The sequence below is a fragment of the Mobula hypostoma genome, chromosome 4 (assembly GCF_963921235.1).
Source record: "Mobula hypostoma chromosome 4, sMobHyp1.1, whole genome shotgun sequence".
Lineage (NCBI taxonomy): Eukaryota > Metazoa > Chordata > Chondrichthyes > Myliobatiformes > Myliobatidae > Mobula > Mobula hypostoma.
The window spans coordinates 168,559,192-168,578,596 of NC_086100.1; the positions used below are offsets into that span (position 1 = coordinate 168,559,192).

Sequence of the window (19,405 nt, forward strand, 5' to 3'; positions counted from 1 at the left end):
CTTCTACGTTAGGCTACTGAGGGTGGCTGGGAATGTACAGCTGAGATCATATTAAAGAGTAAATTGGACAATCAAACAGCCACACCTAATTCATGCAGCCAACTCCCAGCATTTGTTTGGAACAGTGTAGGGATCATTCACAGGACTGTTCCATATGGATGGGAGAACCTCCAGCCATGCCCTGCACCCTCAGAGCCATGCAGGGGTGTTACTGATGTCACAGTGATGTCATTACCACCCTGGGATTGCGGCTCTATTTTCTGCAGTGGGACTAGAACCTCTGACCCCCTGACCAAGCAAGGAAGCGCAACCCACTGAGCCACAGTTAGGCGGTGGGGAGCTGTGGCCAGTCCCAGTGCCATTGGTCCAGGTTGACAGGGACAGAACCTGCCAGTGTGGTGGTCGCGAGTGTTTGGACTGAGAGTCACAGCCGACCTCAGGGCCCCCATTCACTGCATTCCCCACATCGCTGTCCCTACAATCTACCTCAGCACCCCCATTGACTGCATTCTCCACATCGCTGTCCCTACAATCTACCTCAGCACCCTCATTCACTGTATTCTCCACGTCACTGTCCCTACAATCTACCTCAGCACCCACATTCACTGCATTCCCCATATCGCTGTCCCTACAATCTACCTCAGCACCCCCATTCACTGCATTCTCCACGTCACTGTCCCTACAATCTACCTCAGCACCCCCATTCACTGTATTCTCCACGTCACTGTCCCTACAATCTACCTCAGCACCCACATTCACTGCATTCCCCATATCGCTGTCCCTACAATCTACCTCAGCACCCCCATTCACTGCATTCTCCACGTCACTGTCCCTACAATCTACCTCAGCACCCCCATTCACTGTATTCTCCACATCGCTGTCCCTACAATCTACCTCAGCACCCCCATTCACTGCATTCTCCACGTCACTGTCACTACAATCTACCTCAGCACCCCCATTCACTGTATTCCCCAGATCACTATCCCTACAATCTACCTCAGCACCCTCATTCACTGCATTCCCCATATCGCTGTCCCTACAATCTACCTCAGTGCTCCCATTCACTGCATTCCCCATATCGCTGTCCGTACAATCTACCTCAGCACCCCCATTCACTGCATTCCCCATATCGCTGACCCTACAATCTACCTCAGCTCCCTCATTCACTGCATTCCCCATATCGCTGACCCTACAATCTACCTCAGCACCCCCATTCACTGCATTCTCCACGTCGCTGTCCCTACAATCTACCTCAGCACCCTCAATCACTGTATTCTCCAGGTCACTGTCCCTACAATCTACCTCAGCTCCCTCATTCACTGTATTCCCCATATCGTGTCCCTACAATCTACCTCAGCACCCCCATTCACTGTATTCTCCAGGTCACTGTCCCTACAATCTATCTCAGTGCCCCCATTCACTGCATTCCCCATATCGCTGTCCCTACAATCTACCTCAGCTCCCTCATTCACTGCATTCCCCACATCGCTGTCCCTACAATCTACCTCAGCTCCCTCATTCACTGCATTCCCCATATCGCTGTCCCTACAATCTACCTCAGCACCCCCATTCACTGCATTCTCCACGTCGCTGTCCCTACAATCTATCTCAGCACCCCCATTCACTGCATTCCCCATATCGCTGACCCTACAATCTACCTCAGTGCCCCCATTCACTGCATTCTCCACATCACTGTCCCTACAATCTACCTCAGCACCCCCATTCACTGTATTCCCCATATCGCTGTTCCTACAATCTACCTCAGCACCCCCACTCCCTGCATTCCCCATATCGCTGACCCTACAATCTACCTCAGTGCCCCCATTCACTGCATTCTCCACATCGCTGTCCCTACAATCTACCTCAGCACCCCCATTCACTGCATTCTCCACGTCACTGTCACTACAATCTACCTCAGCACCCCCATTCACTGCATTCTCCACGTCGCTGTCCCTACAATCTACCTCAGCACCCTCAATCACTGTATTCTCCAGGTCACTGTCCCTACAATCTACCTCAGCTCCCTCATTCACTGTATTCCCCATATCGTGTCCCTACAATCTACCTCAGCACCCCCATTCACTGTATTCTCCAGGTCACTGTCCCTACAATCTATCTCAGTGCCCCCATTCACTGCATTCCCCATATCGCTGTCCCTACAATCTACCTCAGCTCCCTCATTCACTGCATTCCCCATATCGCTGTCCCTACAATCTACCTCAGCTCCCTCATTCACTGCATTCCCCACATCGCTGTCCCTACAATCTACCTCAGCTCCCTCATTCACTGCATTCCCCATATCGCTGTCCCTACAATCTACCTCAGCACCCCCATTCACTGTATTCTCCAGGTCACTGTCCCTACAATCTACCTCAGCACCCCCATTCACTGCATTCCCCATATCGCTGTCCCTACAATCTACCTCAGTGCCCCCATTCACTGTATTCTCCACGTCGCTGTCCCTACAATGTATCAGACCCCCATTCACTGTATTCTCCACATCACTGTCCCTACAATCTACCTCAGCACCCTCAATCACTGTATTCTCCAGGTCACTGTCCCTTCAATCTACCTCAGCTCCCTCATTCACTGTATTCCCCATATCGTGTCCCTACAATCTACCTCAGCACCCCCATTCACTGTATTCTCCAGGTCACTGTCCCTACAATCTATCTCAGTGCCCCCATTCACTGCATTCCCCATATCGCTGTCCCTACAATCTACCTCAGCTCCCTCATTCACTGCATTCCCCACATCGCTGTCCCTACAATCTACCTCAGCTCCCTCATTCACTGCATTCCCCATATCGCTGTCCCTACAATCTACCTCAGCACCCCCATTCACTGCATTCTCCACGTCGCTGTCCCTACAATCTACCTCAGCACCCCCATTCACTGCATTCCCCATATCGCTGTCCCTACAATCTACCTCAGCACCCCCATTCACTGCATTCCCCATATCGCTGACCCTACAATCTACCTCAGTGCCCCCATTCACTGCATTCTCCACATCACTGTCCCTACAATCTACCTCAGCACCCCCATTCACTGTATTCCCCATATCGCTGTTCCTACAATCTACCTCAGCACCCCCACTCCCTGCATTCCCCATATCGCTGACCCTACAATCTACCTCAGTGCCCCCATTCACTGCATTCTCCACATCGCTGTCCCTACAATCTACCTCAGCACCCCCATTCACTGCATTCTCCACGTCACTGTCACTACAATCTACCTCAGCACCCCCATTCACTGCATTCTCCACGTCGCTGTCCCTACAATCTACCTCAGCACCCTCAATCACTGTATTCTCCAGGTCACTGTCCCTACAATCTACCTCAGCTCCCTCATTCACTGTATTCCCCATATCGTGTCCCTACAATCTACCTCAGCACCCCCATTCACTGTATTCTCCAGGTCACTGTCCCTACAATCTATCTCAGTGCCCCCATTCACTGCATTCCCCATATCGCTGTCCCTACAATCTACCTCAGCTCCCTCATTCACTGCATTCCCCACATCGCTGTCCCTACAATCTACCTCAGCACCCCCATTCACTGCATTCCCCATATCGCTGTCCCTACAATCTACCTCAGCACCCCCATTCACTGTATTCTCCACATCGCTGTCCCTACAATCTACCTCAGCACCCCCATTCACTGCATTCCCCATATCGCTGTCCCTACAATCTACCTCAGTGCCCCCATTCACTGTATTCTCCACGTCGCTGTCCCTACAATGTATCAGACCCCCATTCACTGTATTCTCCACATCACTGTCCCTACAATGTATCAGACCCTAGCGAGGCCACAATATGTACTCAAGCAAATACTCTCCTTCCTCCCCATTAAACCTAAAAATACGCCCTGGCGTCCTACAGACAGTCAAAAGAAATCACTGGTTAAATTGCTGCCCACCAATCCCTCTTCACTGAGTCAGATTCCCCCATGGGGGTCAGTCCAAATGCCCAACTTTAGGATTTTAGTTAACGTAGGACTCCATTTCCGCTTCAGTACCTGTGAGTATAATTGTGTACAAGTTTAAGTGTGTCACTGTGTATTAGTGCCTCACAGTGAACCGCTGTCTTGCTGGGTGTGTACATGTGGAAATTGGCTTGAGCTATCTGTAGGAGGGAATGAGCAGATGAGAGGATGTCAGAGGGGATTCTGTTCAGGGGGTTGTGGTGTCTGTGCGTGTGGGTATAGAGGTGGCTGTGAATCTGGGAGTATGGTATTGCTGGCGTGTTAGTCTGGATGCGCCCGTATGCATGCCTATGCGTGTGATTGTGTCTGTCTCTTGTACCCAGCACCGACCACCTGTGAGCTTATGTTGGACGGGTGGGCAGGTGAATTAATTCCACAGCCTCCAGGGAAGGAATTTTGGACTCGGGATGTTTCCAGGGGTCCCTCCTCACTCTGGAACATCCGGCTGTAAAAGATGACACATCAGTTACATTCACTGAGCAGACACATGTTCAACTATCAGATGACACTGTGGGACGGATGAAAGTGAGGGAGTGCCGTACTATGGGAGGGGTGGCACTGAGGGAGCTTCTCACTGTGGGAGGGGTGATGATGAAGGGGTGCCTCAGTATGGGGAATGTCACACTGGAGAAGATCTGGATCCAAGTTAAGTAGATGAAGACAAGATATTGACCAACCATTATTGAATTGTGACAGAGTAGGGTCAGGGGTTGAATGACCTCCCTCTTCCCCCAGCCAGTCTTTGCCTCCTGTACCCGCTTGGCTGTCGAGTTCAGGGGCGAGGAACACTGCTTTATTTTGGAGACCATGATTGCCCATGTCATATGATACGTCCCATAATGACGATGATGACCTCACTAGGCCTCTCTGTATATGTGGCCTGATGGAACTTTGTAATGTGCATTTCATCAAGCTTTTGGTTATGGGTAACTTATAAAAGCAGGTTATTAAATTATTTTTTGTTTAAAATGAATTAAATTATTAACAAATCCATGTCAAAGTAACCTGGTGAAAAACAGAAATGAAATATTTAACTAATCCCAAAATAAAAGCTGAAAATGCTGGAAACACTCAGCCGGTCAGGCTGCGTCTGTGGAGAGAAACGGTTATGTTTTCTGGCTGATGAGCTAAGACTTGGCACAGCCTTGAAGAACTGCACCTTATCCTCTGACTGGACACCCAACAGTCCACGGGGCTCAACACGGAACACAACTTTACCTTCTCTGGTGATGGGGTCGGCAACGTGACACCTGCTGCTGAGATCCGGGAAGTGGATTCCCTCCCTCTCAGGTCTCCAAGCCTCCCGCTGCTTCCTGCCAGAGTTTCCCATTCTCTCCAGCTGGGCGTAACTATCTGCCTTCTTGTGTTGGAGCTGAGGCAGAAGGGTCAGGGGGGCAAGCATTAGTGAGGGAATTTACCCAGTAATCTCCAGCCATTTTGTGCACACAAGAGTCCATTACACTACACACCACAGCAACACACTGATGAGCAGTGAGGTACTACCCCACGCAGTACACCAAGGGGAGGAGACGTGTTCGCATAATATATTCAAATCTCAGCGAGGGCGAGAAAGAGACTTACTGAAACTGTCCACGGTTGAGGGATTCTGGCCCGGCAGTGCCTGGAAAAACTGGGGCTGTCCTACTTTCCATAGTCAAAGGAAGAGGCCATTTGGCCACGAGTGTATTCCACCTCTCAGAGCAGTCTAATTCTACTATTAACTCTCCTCAAATCCCCATAAACTCCCCCCCCAGATTCTAAACCTCATCGAGTGCATCTCAACAGCGAACATCTGAACATCTGAATGTGCATCTGAACATTAGCCTATTGTTTACTGACTGCAGCTCTGCCTTCAGTACAATAATTCCAAACAAACTCACCTCCAAACTCCTCCATCTAGGATCAATACCTCCCTTTGCAACTTCCTGACCAATTAATCACAAACCATTAAGGATAGGTGGCAACACCTCCACAGCGATAGTTCTCAGCACTGGCTCTCCACAAGGCCCCTCCGCTCCCTACTCTACTGCCAACCCACTCGCAATTACGTGGGCAGATTCTTCGCCAACTCCACGTACAGATTTACAGATGATAACCACCGCAGTGGGCTGTATCTCAAATAATGATGAGTTGGAGTTCAAGGAGGTAGAGGGCCTAGTGACATGCTTTCATGACAACAATCTTCTCAATGGCAACAGAAAAACTGGTCATTGACAGCAGGAAGGGAGGCAGTTCTCATAGTCCTATCTACAACATGGCTAAGCTCAGGTTCCTAGGAGTAAACATCACCAATAGCGAGTCCCAGACATCCCACCTCTCCCGGAAGTTCCGGGGGTCACCCGCATATTAATAGTGGCCCCCTGATGCCCACAAATTATATACAATATCCCAGAAATCAATTTTTTTGAGAGCAAGTGAGTGTGAGAGAGAGAGAGAAAGCAAGAGTGAGCGAAAGAGTGCGAGTGACCGCAAGAGAGAGCGAGCGAGAGAGCAAGAGGGCAAGAGGGAGCGAGGGAGTGCGTACGCGCCATGGCAGAGTGTTCCAAAAAAAGAAAATATAAAACGTACGTCACTCCAGACTGCACTAAAGTGTACCCCTGCCTAATAGGGGTCAAAAATAATGACAGTGTTGCTCGCTGCACTGTTTGCAACAGTGACTTTTCTATTGCCCATGGTGGGTTAAGACTGGACATGTTGAGGTGAGTTTAACAGGTGTCATTCATTCATTAGCATAGCTAATGTTATATAAACTAGCTGGCTAGCTGCTAAGGAGCTACTCTATTGCAGACATCCCACCTCTCCTGGAAGTTCTGGGAGTCTCCTGCAAATTGATGGTGCTACCTCCCTGAAATGAGTTTTTGCAGGGTAGGATGTCTGGTGTCCTGATCCAACTACATTGACTATGAAAGCACACCAGAGTTCTCCTTCCTCAGGAGGCTAAGTAAGTTTGCCATGTCCTCTTTAACCTTTGGGTGCTTTTGTGTGGAGTTCACACATCTCCCTGCAACCCTCTGGGTTTTCCTCACATGGCAAAGGTGGTCAGGGCCAGAGAGTTACAGCGGGCTCTATAAATTGAGGCCCTTGTGTGTAGGTGAGGAGTAGAATTTGTGTGTGGGGGGGGGGCTGTTAGTGCAATATGGGAAGAAGGGAGGAGAAATGTGCAGAGCTGTGGGAAACTTCCTAAGAGCTGTCACAGGGACCATGGAACAACTGGGCTCCTTCTGTGCTGCAGGAAGTGCAAATGTCAGCCTGGTGCCCAAATTTGTGGAGCTGGCACCACCTGCTGGCTGCTGAGATACAGCAGGTCATCCGGTTAACATCAGGGAAACGGGCTGATGTCGCCCAGCTGGGAGATAGGATGGAGCAGATCTCCCCTCTCACAAAATGGGCAGTACCCCTCTGCTGCTTTAGGAAGCAACTTCAGAAATAATGCACCATTGTAATGACAAATTAATGAGGAAAATAAGGTTTTATTTTACTCAGGTACAAGTAGACCTTGTGTTGAGGTCCAGAACATTGAGCTTCAGTTAGCGGTGCCTGTTTATGGGGTGACTATCCCAGTGCTCAGACCCACTCCATCAATTCTCAGTTGATGACTCGCAAGTTGTTCACAATTCCTGGACGTGTCACAGGTTGACAATGGCCAAGTACACAGGAAATCAGGAGCAGGAGTTGGCCACTCGGCCCCTCAACCCTATCCCACCATTTAATGTTATCATGGATGATCTATGCCAGCCTCAACTCCTCTTTTGTGCAATTTCTTCACACCCCTCCATTCCTCAAATATTTCTCCACCTCCACTAAACACTGCTAAGATGCAGCTTCTGCCCTCTTTGGGAGCGGAGAAATCCAGAGATCCACCACAGTCTGAGAGGAAGAAGCTTCTACCAACGTCAGTTTTAAATGACTAGCCCCTTGTGTTGTAACCATGTCCTCTTGTTTGAGACTCTCTGGGTGAAAACATCCCAATATCAATCCTGTCAAGACCCCCAAGGATCTGATCTGTTTGAATAAAGTCACCCTCATTCTTCTAAAAGGAATATAGACCCAAACTATTTAGTCTCTCTCAATACAGCAACCTTCGCATCTTAGGATGTAGCCTGGTGAATTTATTTCGATCTGCCTCTGAAGTGACTATGTTTTTTTAAAATCAGATAAGAGGTCTAAAACTGTTCACAGGTGTGGCACCTCCAACGCCCTGTAGAATTATAAATTTTTTAACTCCAACTCCTTTGCAATAAAAACCAAAATCACTTTTACCTTAACTACCTGTTGGACTGCCTGCTAATTGCCTTGTCATTCATATACTAGAATACCTTGAACGCTTTGTATTTCATTCATTTGCTTTACCTGACTGTCATACACCTGAGGGCTTCTCAGTTCTCCAAATGGACCATGCAGTACCCTCGGGCACAGCTTTAAGTGGTCGGGTCTGCCTCCTAATCAATACCTCCTGGTGTCTGGACATGAAGTTCCTGCTCACCCAGCTTCAAAGTTCAAAGTAAATTTATTATCGAAGTACGTGTATGTCACTACATACAACCCTGAGATTCGTTTTCTTGCAGGTATACACAATAAATCCATAATAGAATAATAACCATACAGAATCAATGAAAGACCTCAGTACACATGAAAATGATTAACAAACTTACCAATTTAGGAACAATCAGCCTTTTGTTTTCTCTTAGAGAACAACATGTGATAAGAACATTGTGAGTAGTCATTTCCTCTTTGATTGCTGACCCCAGCACCTTGTCTTTTTCTTTTTCAATATTTTTATTGATTTCTTACAGAAAAGAATACAGTGTACAGGAGGGTATACATTATATATCAATTACAATATATTTAAATCACACTTATTATCTCATTACCCCATATTCATGTACGTTTGTAAATTAAATTGAATTGTAATATTGAAAAGTAATAATTTTATTATACAAAAAAAATCTAAACCCACTACCAAGAAAAGCTGTTTAGTAAAGAAAGGAGAGTAAATCATGTAGCAAAACATTATTAGCCAACATCTGTACATAATAACAAATCAAAGATTTTGAAAATAATTCAAAAATGGTCCCCACAATGTTAGAAAGTCTTGTCTAGATTCAGAAATTGAACAACGAATCTTATCTAAATTTAAGCAGGACATAACATCGCGTAACCAATGAGCATGAGTAGGCGGAGCGACATCCTTCCACTTAAACAACAGTGCCCTCCTCGCTATAAGAGAAATAAAAGCCAAAATGTGCAAATCAGGTGTCTCCAAGGTAATATCTTTTCCTCCAATTATACCAAATAAGGCAATCAAAGGGTTAAACATAGAAACATAGAAAATAGGTGCAGGGGTAGGTTGGAGCCTGCACCGCCATTGAGTAAGATAATGGCTGATCATCCAACTCAGAACTCTGTACCTGCCTTCTCTCCATACCCTCTGATCTCTTTAGCCACAAGGGTAACTCCCTCTTAAATATAGCCAATGGTTTTAAATTTAAATTTTAAATATAGTTAGGTTTTAAATTTATTCTGAAAAGTACAGAAAAAGTTTGGAATACTTCTTTCCAATATTTTTCAATACTCAGGCATGTCCAGAACATGTGAATTAGTGAAGCTTCTCCATTGTTACATCTGTCACAATATCCGAATGAATATATCCGAATAAAAACGAGACAGCTTATCTTTAGTCATGTGGGCCCCTATGGACCACTTTAAATTGTAGGAGGGAATGACAGGCACGTAACGATGAGGTATTAACCAATTTAAAAATTCCATTCCAAGCTTCCTCAGAAATTGAAGTTCGTAAGTCTTGTTCCCAGAGATTTTTAATTGTGTCTAAAGGAGTGTTTCTCATTCCCAACAACATACCATAAATATTAGATATTGATCCATTATGAAAAGGTTTCACATTAAAAATTACATCTAATAAATTCTTATCAGGACTTTTAGGAAATGTATGTAATTGAGATTGCAGAAAGTCTCTAATTTGTAAATATCGAAAAAAGTGGGTTTTTGGTAAGCTATATTTAGCTGACAACTGCTCAAACGAAAAGAGACTTCAGCACCTTGTCAACAATATCTATTACATCTAGCAATTGCCTGTAGTTCCCTGCCTTGTGCCTTCCTCCTCTTCTGAACAAGGGAGACATACTGTCTGTTTTCCCACCTTCCAGTTTATTCCCCTCCCGCCCCGACTTTAGCGAGTTATGAAAAATTTCATCCAAAGGCTCCACCATCTCCACAACTGCTTTTGTTAAAGCCCAAATGTGCAGTCCATCAGGTTCTGGCAATTTGCCCGCCCTTGGCCGCTTGTTAGATTTGCCAATACTTTATCCCTTATCATTGCGAGTTTTATAAGTTCTACCATGTTATCTGAAATCAGCCTATCAGTTAGATTAGGGATATTAGCAAGTCTTCTGCGGCGAAGACCGATGCCAAAAATGTATTAATCATATCTGCCATTTTTGTCCTCTGTTTATTTATTAATTTAGAGATAGAGTATGGAACAGGCCCTTCTGGGCCAACGAACCACACCGCCCAGCAACTCACTAACCTAATCACAGGACAATTTACAATGAACAATTAACCTACCAACCAGCCAGTCTTTGGAGTGTGGGAGGAAACCAGAGCATCCAGAGGAAACCCACAGGGCTACGGGGAGAACGTATAAACTCCTTACAGAACGCGTTGGAATTGAACTGCAGACTCTGACGCCCTGTGCTTTCATAGCACTGCGATCACCACTACGCTACCATGGTGCCCCAAGTACAAACAAGAGTAAGTACAAGTGATAGAAAACAGAAGCCCTAACACAGGTGGGTAGGATTAACATAGATGGGTACAACAGATGGCACAGACATGAAGGCCTGTTTCTATGTTCGACAACTTTATGCCCCCCTTGTTTACAAACCCTTCTTGTGAATTTGCCCCCTCTTAGCTCTACGAACCCCTGCAGCTCTTCAATTCTTGCAGGTGTCTGTGTTCTTTACCATCCCGATTGCCATCTCCTCAACACAAGCAACTCTGCCCTTCACTGCCTAGCCCCAGTCCTGGGCTCCCCTTCCCAAACCCCTCTGCCCTTCTGATCTCATCCTTGGGACCTTGATTGGAGCCAGACCACAAACATTGACCCATATCATCTCCCTCTGAGCAGGGACAGAGCAGCCTTTATAAGTACAGACACTCCTCAGTCATGTAAGAGTTCTGAGAACTTACAGTGACCTAAAGTTTTTCTAAGTCAGGAAGGTGCTGGCTGAAATCTGTTAAATACCCCAGTTGTATTGCTGGGTTAATTAGCTACAGGTTAGAATAGATCTTAGTTAATTTTCAATCCACTAACTAGTGTGGATCTGTAATAATATTCTAAGAATGCCAGACCATGGGAGTTGCTGGACAGAGAATGTTAGACCAGAGTTTAATTTTGTACACACATAATGTGCTGCTCAGCGACATGGAGACATGACCTGCTTCTCTAATTCTGCCTGAATCGGTAAATAACTCAAGGCATCTCCCCTCATAACAACCTGCTTAAAAACTATTTCTGTATCTTGATACATCGCTCAGTTTCAATGCTGAGGACACTTGACTTGGGATGGTTTACATTGCTAATATGTATTTTTCAATTGTGATCAGTTTTTGTCACCCTGCTTTCGGAAAGATATTATTAAATCGGAAAGAGCACAGAAAAAGGTTTTCAAAGTTATTTCCAGGACTCAAGAGCCGAGTTATAAGAAGAGATTCGACAGGCTATGACTTTTTTCATTGAGGCATAAGAGACAGAGGTAATCTTGCAGAGGTGTATAAGATCATGAGGGTTCAGTCTTTTTCCCGGGGATGGCAGGGGTGGGGAAATCAAGAACTGAACAGCACAAGTTTAGGGTGAGGGGAGAGATATAATAGGATTTTGAGTGGCTGTCTTTTTACACATCCGTATATACAATGGGCTGCCAGCGGAAGTGGTTGAGGCGAGCACACGCTTTTGAAAAGCGGCTGGGCAGGTTAGTGTATAGGAAAGGATTAGAAGGTTTATGGGCCAAACGCTGGCAAATGAAGCTCAGATGGACATCTTGGTTGGCATTGACCAGAAGGGCATGCTACATGCTCTCTAACTCTAGCAGCGTTGATATTGTGTCTTGGTTGCAGTTTAGGACCTTTACAGCAGGTGGTGCTAAAGTCCACAATATCCTCTTGTCTTAAACCTACTCCCTCTAGTTCTTGATTTTCTAACCCTAGTATAAAGACTGCGTGCTATCACCTGTCTACATCCCTCATGATTTTATACACCTCTACAAGATCGTTCATTCTCCTATGCTCCAATAAAACAACTGCAATCTGCTCAAACTCTCTCTGTAACTCAGTCCCTTGAGTTCTAGCAACATCCTCATAAATCTTTACATCCTTTCCAGCTTAGTGGCATCTGCCCTACAGTGGGGTAACAAATGTGTTCACTTCAGCGGGTGATAGGGTGCTGGCTTTTATATGAATGATCACATTAATTTCTGGTCACCGTGGGCTTCTGGGGCCAACATTTCTCTCTTAAACAACATTCCTAAAATAAAGATTATCTCTTCGTTCTCACAATGCTCATGGGATCTTGTTTAATGAAGACTAAATGTTTACACTGCTGCAGTGGTAGAACGTGAAGAAGTTCACCACTAGAGTTTTAACACATACTCTGTGGTATATCCTGGGGAAAGGTGCCTCAGGAATGAAGTGCTTCCTGCTGGTGAGTTGAACCCACAGTGCTCCCTGAGGAGTTGTTGGCAGCAACAGAACTTCATTACCATGGCAACCCTTGGCCAGGTTTTACTTCACCATCTCCTTGGCCCCACACTCTCTAATATCTGGAGAGTAAAGATAGTTCTATTAGACAACTGCTTATTCACTACAGCTCATACTTCAATACTATAATTTCAGCAAGCTCATCTTTGGACACCTGGGACTCAACACCCCGCTCTGACTCCTCACCAACAGACCTCAGTCGGTAAGGATAGACAGCAACGACTCCACCACAATTATCTTCAACACTGGTGCTCCACAGGACTGATCACCAGCCCCCTACTCTACTCCATAGACTCTCATGACTATATGGCCAGAGTCTGCTCTCACTCCATCTACATTTCAAATAATGTTGAGTTGGAGTTTGGGAAAGTGGTGGCGAGCCCAGTAACGCGGTATCATGGCAACAACCCTTCACTCAATGATGACAAGGGAAAAGATCTGGTCATTGACTTCATCGGGGGTGGAGGGGGGGGCAGAGCACATGCTCCTGTTTACATCCTGAGGTCGAAAGGGTTGAGGGCTTTAAGTTCCTTGGAGTGAACATCAGCAGCCTGTCCTAGTCCAATTTCATGGCAACCAAACCAAGAGAGTTCACCTGTGCCTCTACTTCCTCAAGAGGCTAAACTTTGGCATGTCCTCTTTGCCCCGCAACGTAGAAAGCATCCTAACCATGGCTAGGCAGGGCAAGTGTCTGAAACTGCAAGAAGCTGCAGAGAGTTGTGGACACATCACGCAAACCAGTCTCCCGTCCATGGCCTCCGTCCACACCTCTCACTGCCTTGGTAAAGCAGCCAACTTAATCAAAGGCTCCACACACCCCAGACAGTCTCCTTTCATCTTCGTCCCATCAAGCAAAAGACGCTAAAGCCTGAAATTGTGTACCACCAAGCTCAGTGGCAGCTCTGTCCGTTTGTCATGAGACCATTGAACAGTTCTCTGGTTTCTGATAAACATAGAAATCTACAGAACATTACAGGCCCTTCAGCCCACAATGTTGTGCCGACCATGTAACCTACTCTAGAAACTGACTTGACCTGATTCTGTTGGGTGTATCTTTTGTTGATTCTATTGCGTTGAATCATCTGATCGCAACAATGTGTGTGTGTGTGTGTGTGTGTGTGTGTGTGTGTGTGTGTGTGTGTGTGTGTGTGTGTATGTATGTATGTGTGTATGTGAGAGTAATTTACCAATTTACCTTTCTATCCTCCTTTAATTGGCAAGTTGTGGGTTGAGGTCATGGATTACTGGAGTCAGGGGTTTGCCCATGCGGTTGGTGGTGTTTGACCAACTCCCCTGGACTCTTTGAGGATCTTACCTGGCTGTTTAAGAGCAGGTCGATAGGTCTGGTGTGAGGCAGCTGCTGAAGATTCCCCTGCAGGTTTTTGTGCCTCTTCATCTTAAGGTTGGACCTTCAGAAGAGCAAAGAGAATGCACACAGTCATTGTGGCCAATCAGCAAAGCCCATCCATCCCATCCCTTCACTAGGTTCACCCATGTGATATCAACCCAGTCACAAGCACGGATTCAAAGCAGAAAATCCACGGATATGATCAGAGAATTTGATTGTGCTGGAGATCATTCAGCCCATTGGACTTGTGCTGGCCCTTTGCAAGAGTTCCGTAATCTGTTCCAATCCTCTCATCTCCACAGATAGGTAAACTTTCTTCTCCAGCTCTCTTGTGGAGGAGCCTGTTGAATCTGCTCCCTCCTTTCCCACGGTTCCTTCACCTGTTCCCATTGGTCACCTGCCCCCTGCCACAGAAACTCCCTCACATCTACTTTGTGAGAAAACTCATGCTATTTCATTTTGAACACCTGTAACAGAGCAGGTCTCACCCCAAGTGATTTCTTCCTCCCCCGCCCCCCCCCCCCGTAGCCCTGTATTTCTCATTTCTGCTGTAGATGATCAGACACCCTCTCACCACCCACAAGATGCTATCTATCTCCTCCATTAATGACCAATCTATTCCCATGTCTGGAAACTTCCAAGGTGGAACTCCTGGCCAGGCCACCATTGGGTGATCCACAAATCCCCAGGACCATACTCCCACATGTATTCCCTAGCTATCCGCCCAAAACATTTACCAACTCTGTTAGTATATTCCCAGCAATCCATTAAATCTGAATGTTCCCCCACCCTACCACAGAAGCCCAGCACGCAAGGCTCAATTTTCCTCTCCGCGGGACAAGAAGCATCTCACCTAGTTCAACCCCCAAGGCATCTTGAGGTGTGGTTTGGAATGCTCCACTTGAGATTCTAAGTGCCGTGACCGGTAGGACATCCAACTTTTACAAAACTGAATGAGCTGCCTCCCCATAAGTCATACAACCATAGCCCAGACAAGAGTGCATTAAAGCTTGATAAATTGTCAACAGCATACCCCTAGAAGCTCCCCACTCATACCCAGCCACACACTGCAAAGCGTTAATGACCTGCTAACATTTATCCTCCAAAAACTTTATTTGTGTTCTCCAAGTCAACCTTGCATCCAGCCACAGCCATAATCCCAAATATTTAAACACGGGAACTCTAGACAGCGAACGCCCATACATGAATGCTATCCAACCCATGTTTCTGAGTATAAACCATATAGTTTGACTTAGAAACAGAAAATTTTAAACCCCAGTTCAAAGATCATTCTTCCATTGCTGATAAAGCTGTCTACACAGACCTTTCCACATAGGCAGTATTACAACCCCTTTTCCACAGAGCCCCAGCATCAGCATATAAAGCCAATCCAAATCAATGCCCAACACCATCAAAATATCATTAATCATCAGGTTAAATAATATTGGACTAAACACTACCCTGGGGAGGGGGAGGGGTGGTCCTATTATCCACTGCAAACTCTGATGACACGGCTTCACTCTAATCAACCAACCAAACAAAAAATCCAAAACCCAGTTGTAAAGCCTCCCACCAATACCAAGCTCAGTTAGTTTAGTCAAAAGCCCCTCCCCTCCATAGCATACCATAAACTTTTTCTATGTCCAGAAACACTGAAACTACTGATTCTCTTACAGTAAAAGCTTTCCGAATTTCATTTCTCAATTGCACGAGGGCATGATATGTAGATCTTCCTTTACGAAACCCACATTGGCAGGGGCAAAGTAACAGTCTCTTCTCCAAAACAAACATCAGCCTAATTACTATCATTTTCTCCATTATTTTACACAGTGAAGAGGTGAGAGTATAAGGCTGTAGCTTCTTGGCAGTGTCAGATCATTCCTAGATCTAACAATAGGCAACACCACAGTCCTTTTCCAATCTCAGGCAATTTCTTCAGGACTGCCTGGGGCAGATGCTGGAACTGATCACATCTTGTCCTGGGCCCTGTAGTACTTGCACTATTGACAGCAATTTCAGGTAAGCCTACATAAATTCATCATCCATGGCTCTCTCAAATGTCTCGTTTCTCACAAATCCCATTCTTCATCAAAATACGTTGTTGTCTCTTAATATACTCATCCCCTACATTGTCTAGTCTACATAACTTTGTAAACGTGTTTCCCAGACATTCATCAAAGTTGCTGGTGAACGCAGCATCTGCAGAATTCCTCGTGTTTGTGTCCCAGACATTCAGCCATTTCTTTACCCATTCTCCACTCACACTGGAACCTGGTTATAACATCTGACACCATTCATTTTCATCAGCATTCTCCACACCACTGTCCTGCCAGTTTCCCTCCCAACTGATGAGCAAAATCCCCTCCACAGCTCCAGCCAACATAGCTCTCCGAGTCATTGAGGTACGCAACCATATGACAAGGTTGTGGTCCTTTTGGAGGATTTTACACAGAGAGTGCTTGATATCCGGAACTCTCTGCCAGATGAGGTGGTGTAATCGCTACATTTGAATTGGGAAGGAATATCAGGATGTGATCCTAACATAAACAAATAGGATGAGTCAAAAAGGTCGGGATGGACAAATGTGTTGTACATCTCTATAACTCTGTCACCTCCCTTCCTGTAAAACCTCCTGTAACACTTGTCAGCCCTTTGTTGCCAGTGCTGGATGCTTGCCACATTAACAGGACAGTTGAGATGTGTGGATGCAGCTATTTCCGAGCATACAGTGGCCTTTCGCTTAGCCTTACCAGAAGTTGGGTGGTCCCAAAGCTCCAGTCCACGGGCTCCCCGCTAGCTGCAGGGCAGAGGGGTGACCCTGGCTAATGGGAGGGACGATGACAACAGCCGATGGCTTTTGATAGTTGTTTGAGGTCTGTTCCTTGCCCAAACCTGGAGAGAAGAGTTTCTTTGTGTTCTGAATGCAGGGACTCGCACAGTAACCGGCGTTTTGACTTGGAGCATCCTGGGCTCTCTCCAGTGTGGCAACTTTCTCACAGACAGCTTCTGATGCTTTGATTCTGAGAGCTTTACTATCGGGTTTACCATCCCTGCTTTTTGGCTCTGCGTCTTCAACCTGTGCTTCAGAAAGGAGAGGAAACACCCTTGAGTTATCCTTCCTTAATTTACCAGAGGCAACAGTGTCCTGCCTCACACTCCACCACCCACACACACACACACTAATGTCCTGGCTGTATGCACCAGAACTTGCTGGATCTCATGACCCAACACCACATGCCACCCTCTGCAGGACTAACAATGGTGCCAGACCCAAGCCAAGCTTAGAATGTTCACCAGAACGATGAGTCTGAACAAGGCAGGATAACTGCTGGAGCAACAAACACAATACTGTACCAGAGGAATTCAGTGGGTCAGGCAGCATCTGCAGAGGGAAATGGACATCAACATTTCCGGTCAAGAGCTGTCCTCTGGACTATAAAGGAAAAGGTGAGAGAACCAGTTAAATGTGGGGGGAGGGGTGGCACAATTGCTGGCAGGTCATAGATGGACACAAGAGCTTTTACAGATGCTGGAAATCTTGAGCGACACATTCAAAATGCTGGAGGAACTCAGCATCTATGGAAGAAATGAACAATGTTTCAGGCTGGTCATCAGAAAGGGATTTGGCCCAAAATATTGGCTGTCTATTTCCCTGCATAGATGCTATCTGACCTGTTGAGTTCCTGTAGCATTTTGTGTGTAGCAGGTGATATATGGATCAAGGTGAGGGGGAGTGATAGGCAGTTGTGGGGGGGGGGGGGAATGACAAAGGCTGGTGATATGTGGTGCTGACAGAGGGAGATGGATAATGGAATCCGATTGGACAGGCAGGTGAAGCATGGAATCGTGAGGGAGGAGGGATGACAGATAGGAACTTCAGGGCGGAGAGACCAACGGGAGGACCCAATGTGTGGGTGGAAGAGGGGAGAGAAACAGGGTAACCGGGGCTGGGTGAGTGTAAAAAGAACAGCTTAATTCAGGAGGAGAGAAAAAAAGAGACAAGATGGGGAGCAATTTACCAGAAGCTGGAGAAATCAATGTTCTTGTAAGTTGTAGACTGCACAGGCAGAATATGTTTATTCGTGTTTAGCCTCACCTTTGCAGTGGAGGGGACCAAAGACAGGCAGTTTGAAGTGGGAATGGGGAAAGAATGAAAATGGATGGCCACAGAGATCTCCAGGTAGCCATCATGGACGGAATGGAAGTGATCACTGAAATGGTCGCCAAGTTTGTGTTTAGTAAATGCTAGATCATGAACAGAAAGTAAAACAGAGGGCAATAAAGCTGAGATGCAGAAAAGTAACATTTTAATATTTAGTAATTAATCTGAAGACATTAGTACATTAATATTAGATGCTAGTGTTCAGGCAGCATTTGGAGCACCGTGTATAGTTTTGGTCACCCCCTTTATAGGATAGATGTGGTTCAAGTGGAAACAGTGCAGAAAAGTTTCAGGATTTTGAGCTAAAGACCCTGCATCTGTGTTGTATTGTTCTATGACAAGGCTCATTAGCGGCTGAAAGTAATCAGGCTCCAGGCTGCACTATTTTATACTCAGGGCATTCCATAAGCCTCACTAATGAGAAATGACAAATTAACAACAAGGTTTAGTTATATACTCTACATCAGCTGGTTTGTACGGCAACCGCGTAGGACTGCCCGTGGCCACCGAGTCTCTTCGCTGGGTCTGAGTTACCTTTGAATCCACCTCAAAATTCTTCTGGCTTTCCATCACTTCCTCCATATTCTTCTTGCCAGTTATTGATTTTTTTGGTATTGGAAGGTTACCTTTCCAGTCCTGCAGAGTGTGAGTCTCAAAGTCCTGCGTAAATCTGGTCTCGGGCACAAGAGCAGAACAAGTGACTTTCCAAGAGTACCCTGAGAGCTGTCACCACAACAGTCTGTAAATCCCAGACCCCTCCCCATTCCACACCTTCGTCCTCCCGTCATCTCCCCATCAGCTCCTATTGCCTTCTCCCAGTGATGTGATGCTGGACAAAGTCCCCATCCGAGCTCCCAAGGCACCTCTTTGAAGATGAACAGATGCCGTTTTGCCAGTGGATGAAATAGCACAGAGGAGGTTCGCCAGGAAGTTGCCTGGACTGCAGGACTTTAGTTATTTTCATGATTTTGTTTTATTTAGAAGTACTGCATGGTAACAGGCCCTACCAACCCAGTGAGCCTGTGCCACCCAGTGACACCATGTGACCAATTACCCCACTAACCCATAAATCTCTGGAAACTGGAGGAAACCCACGTGGTCACAAGGAGAACCTACAAACTTCTTACAGACAGCGGCTGAA

The 19,405-nt window shown here is 46.2% G+C and overlaps 1 protein-coding gene across 6 annotated transcripts in view; it reads right to left on the minus strand.

Annotated features, from left to right (window-relative positions):
* The window catches only part of LOC134345763 (cyclin-dependent kinase-like 2), a 72,844-nt gene that overhangs the window by 7,123 nt on the left and 46,316 nt on the right, over window positions 1-19,405 (minus strand). For 3 of the 6 annotated variants that reach the window (XM_063046940.1, XM_063046941.1, XM_063046943.1), the window contains 4 exons: window positions 18,799-18,934; window positions 16,853-17,178; window positions 14,070-14,163; window positions 5,201-5,354 (listed from right to left, as the gene is read on the minus strand). In XM_063046940.1, coding sequence (XP_062903010.1) covers window positions 5,201-5,354; window positions 14,070-14,163; window positions 16,853-17,178; window positions 18,799-18,934 — 710 coding nt within the window. Of the gene's footprint in view, window positions 1-5,200; window positions 5,355-8,200; window positions 9,200-14,069; window positions 14,164-16,852; window positions 17,184-18,798; window positions 18,935-19,405 lie in introns of those variants that run through there. The other 3 variants (XM_063046945.1, XM_063046944.1, XM_063046946.1) reach the window with 3 other exon arrangements.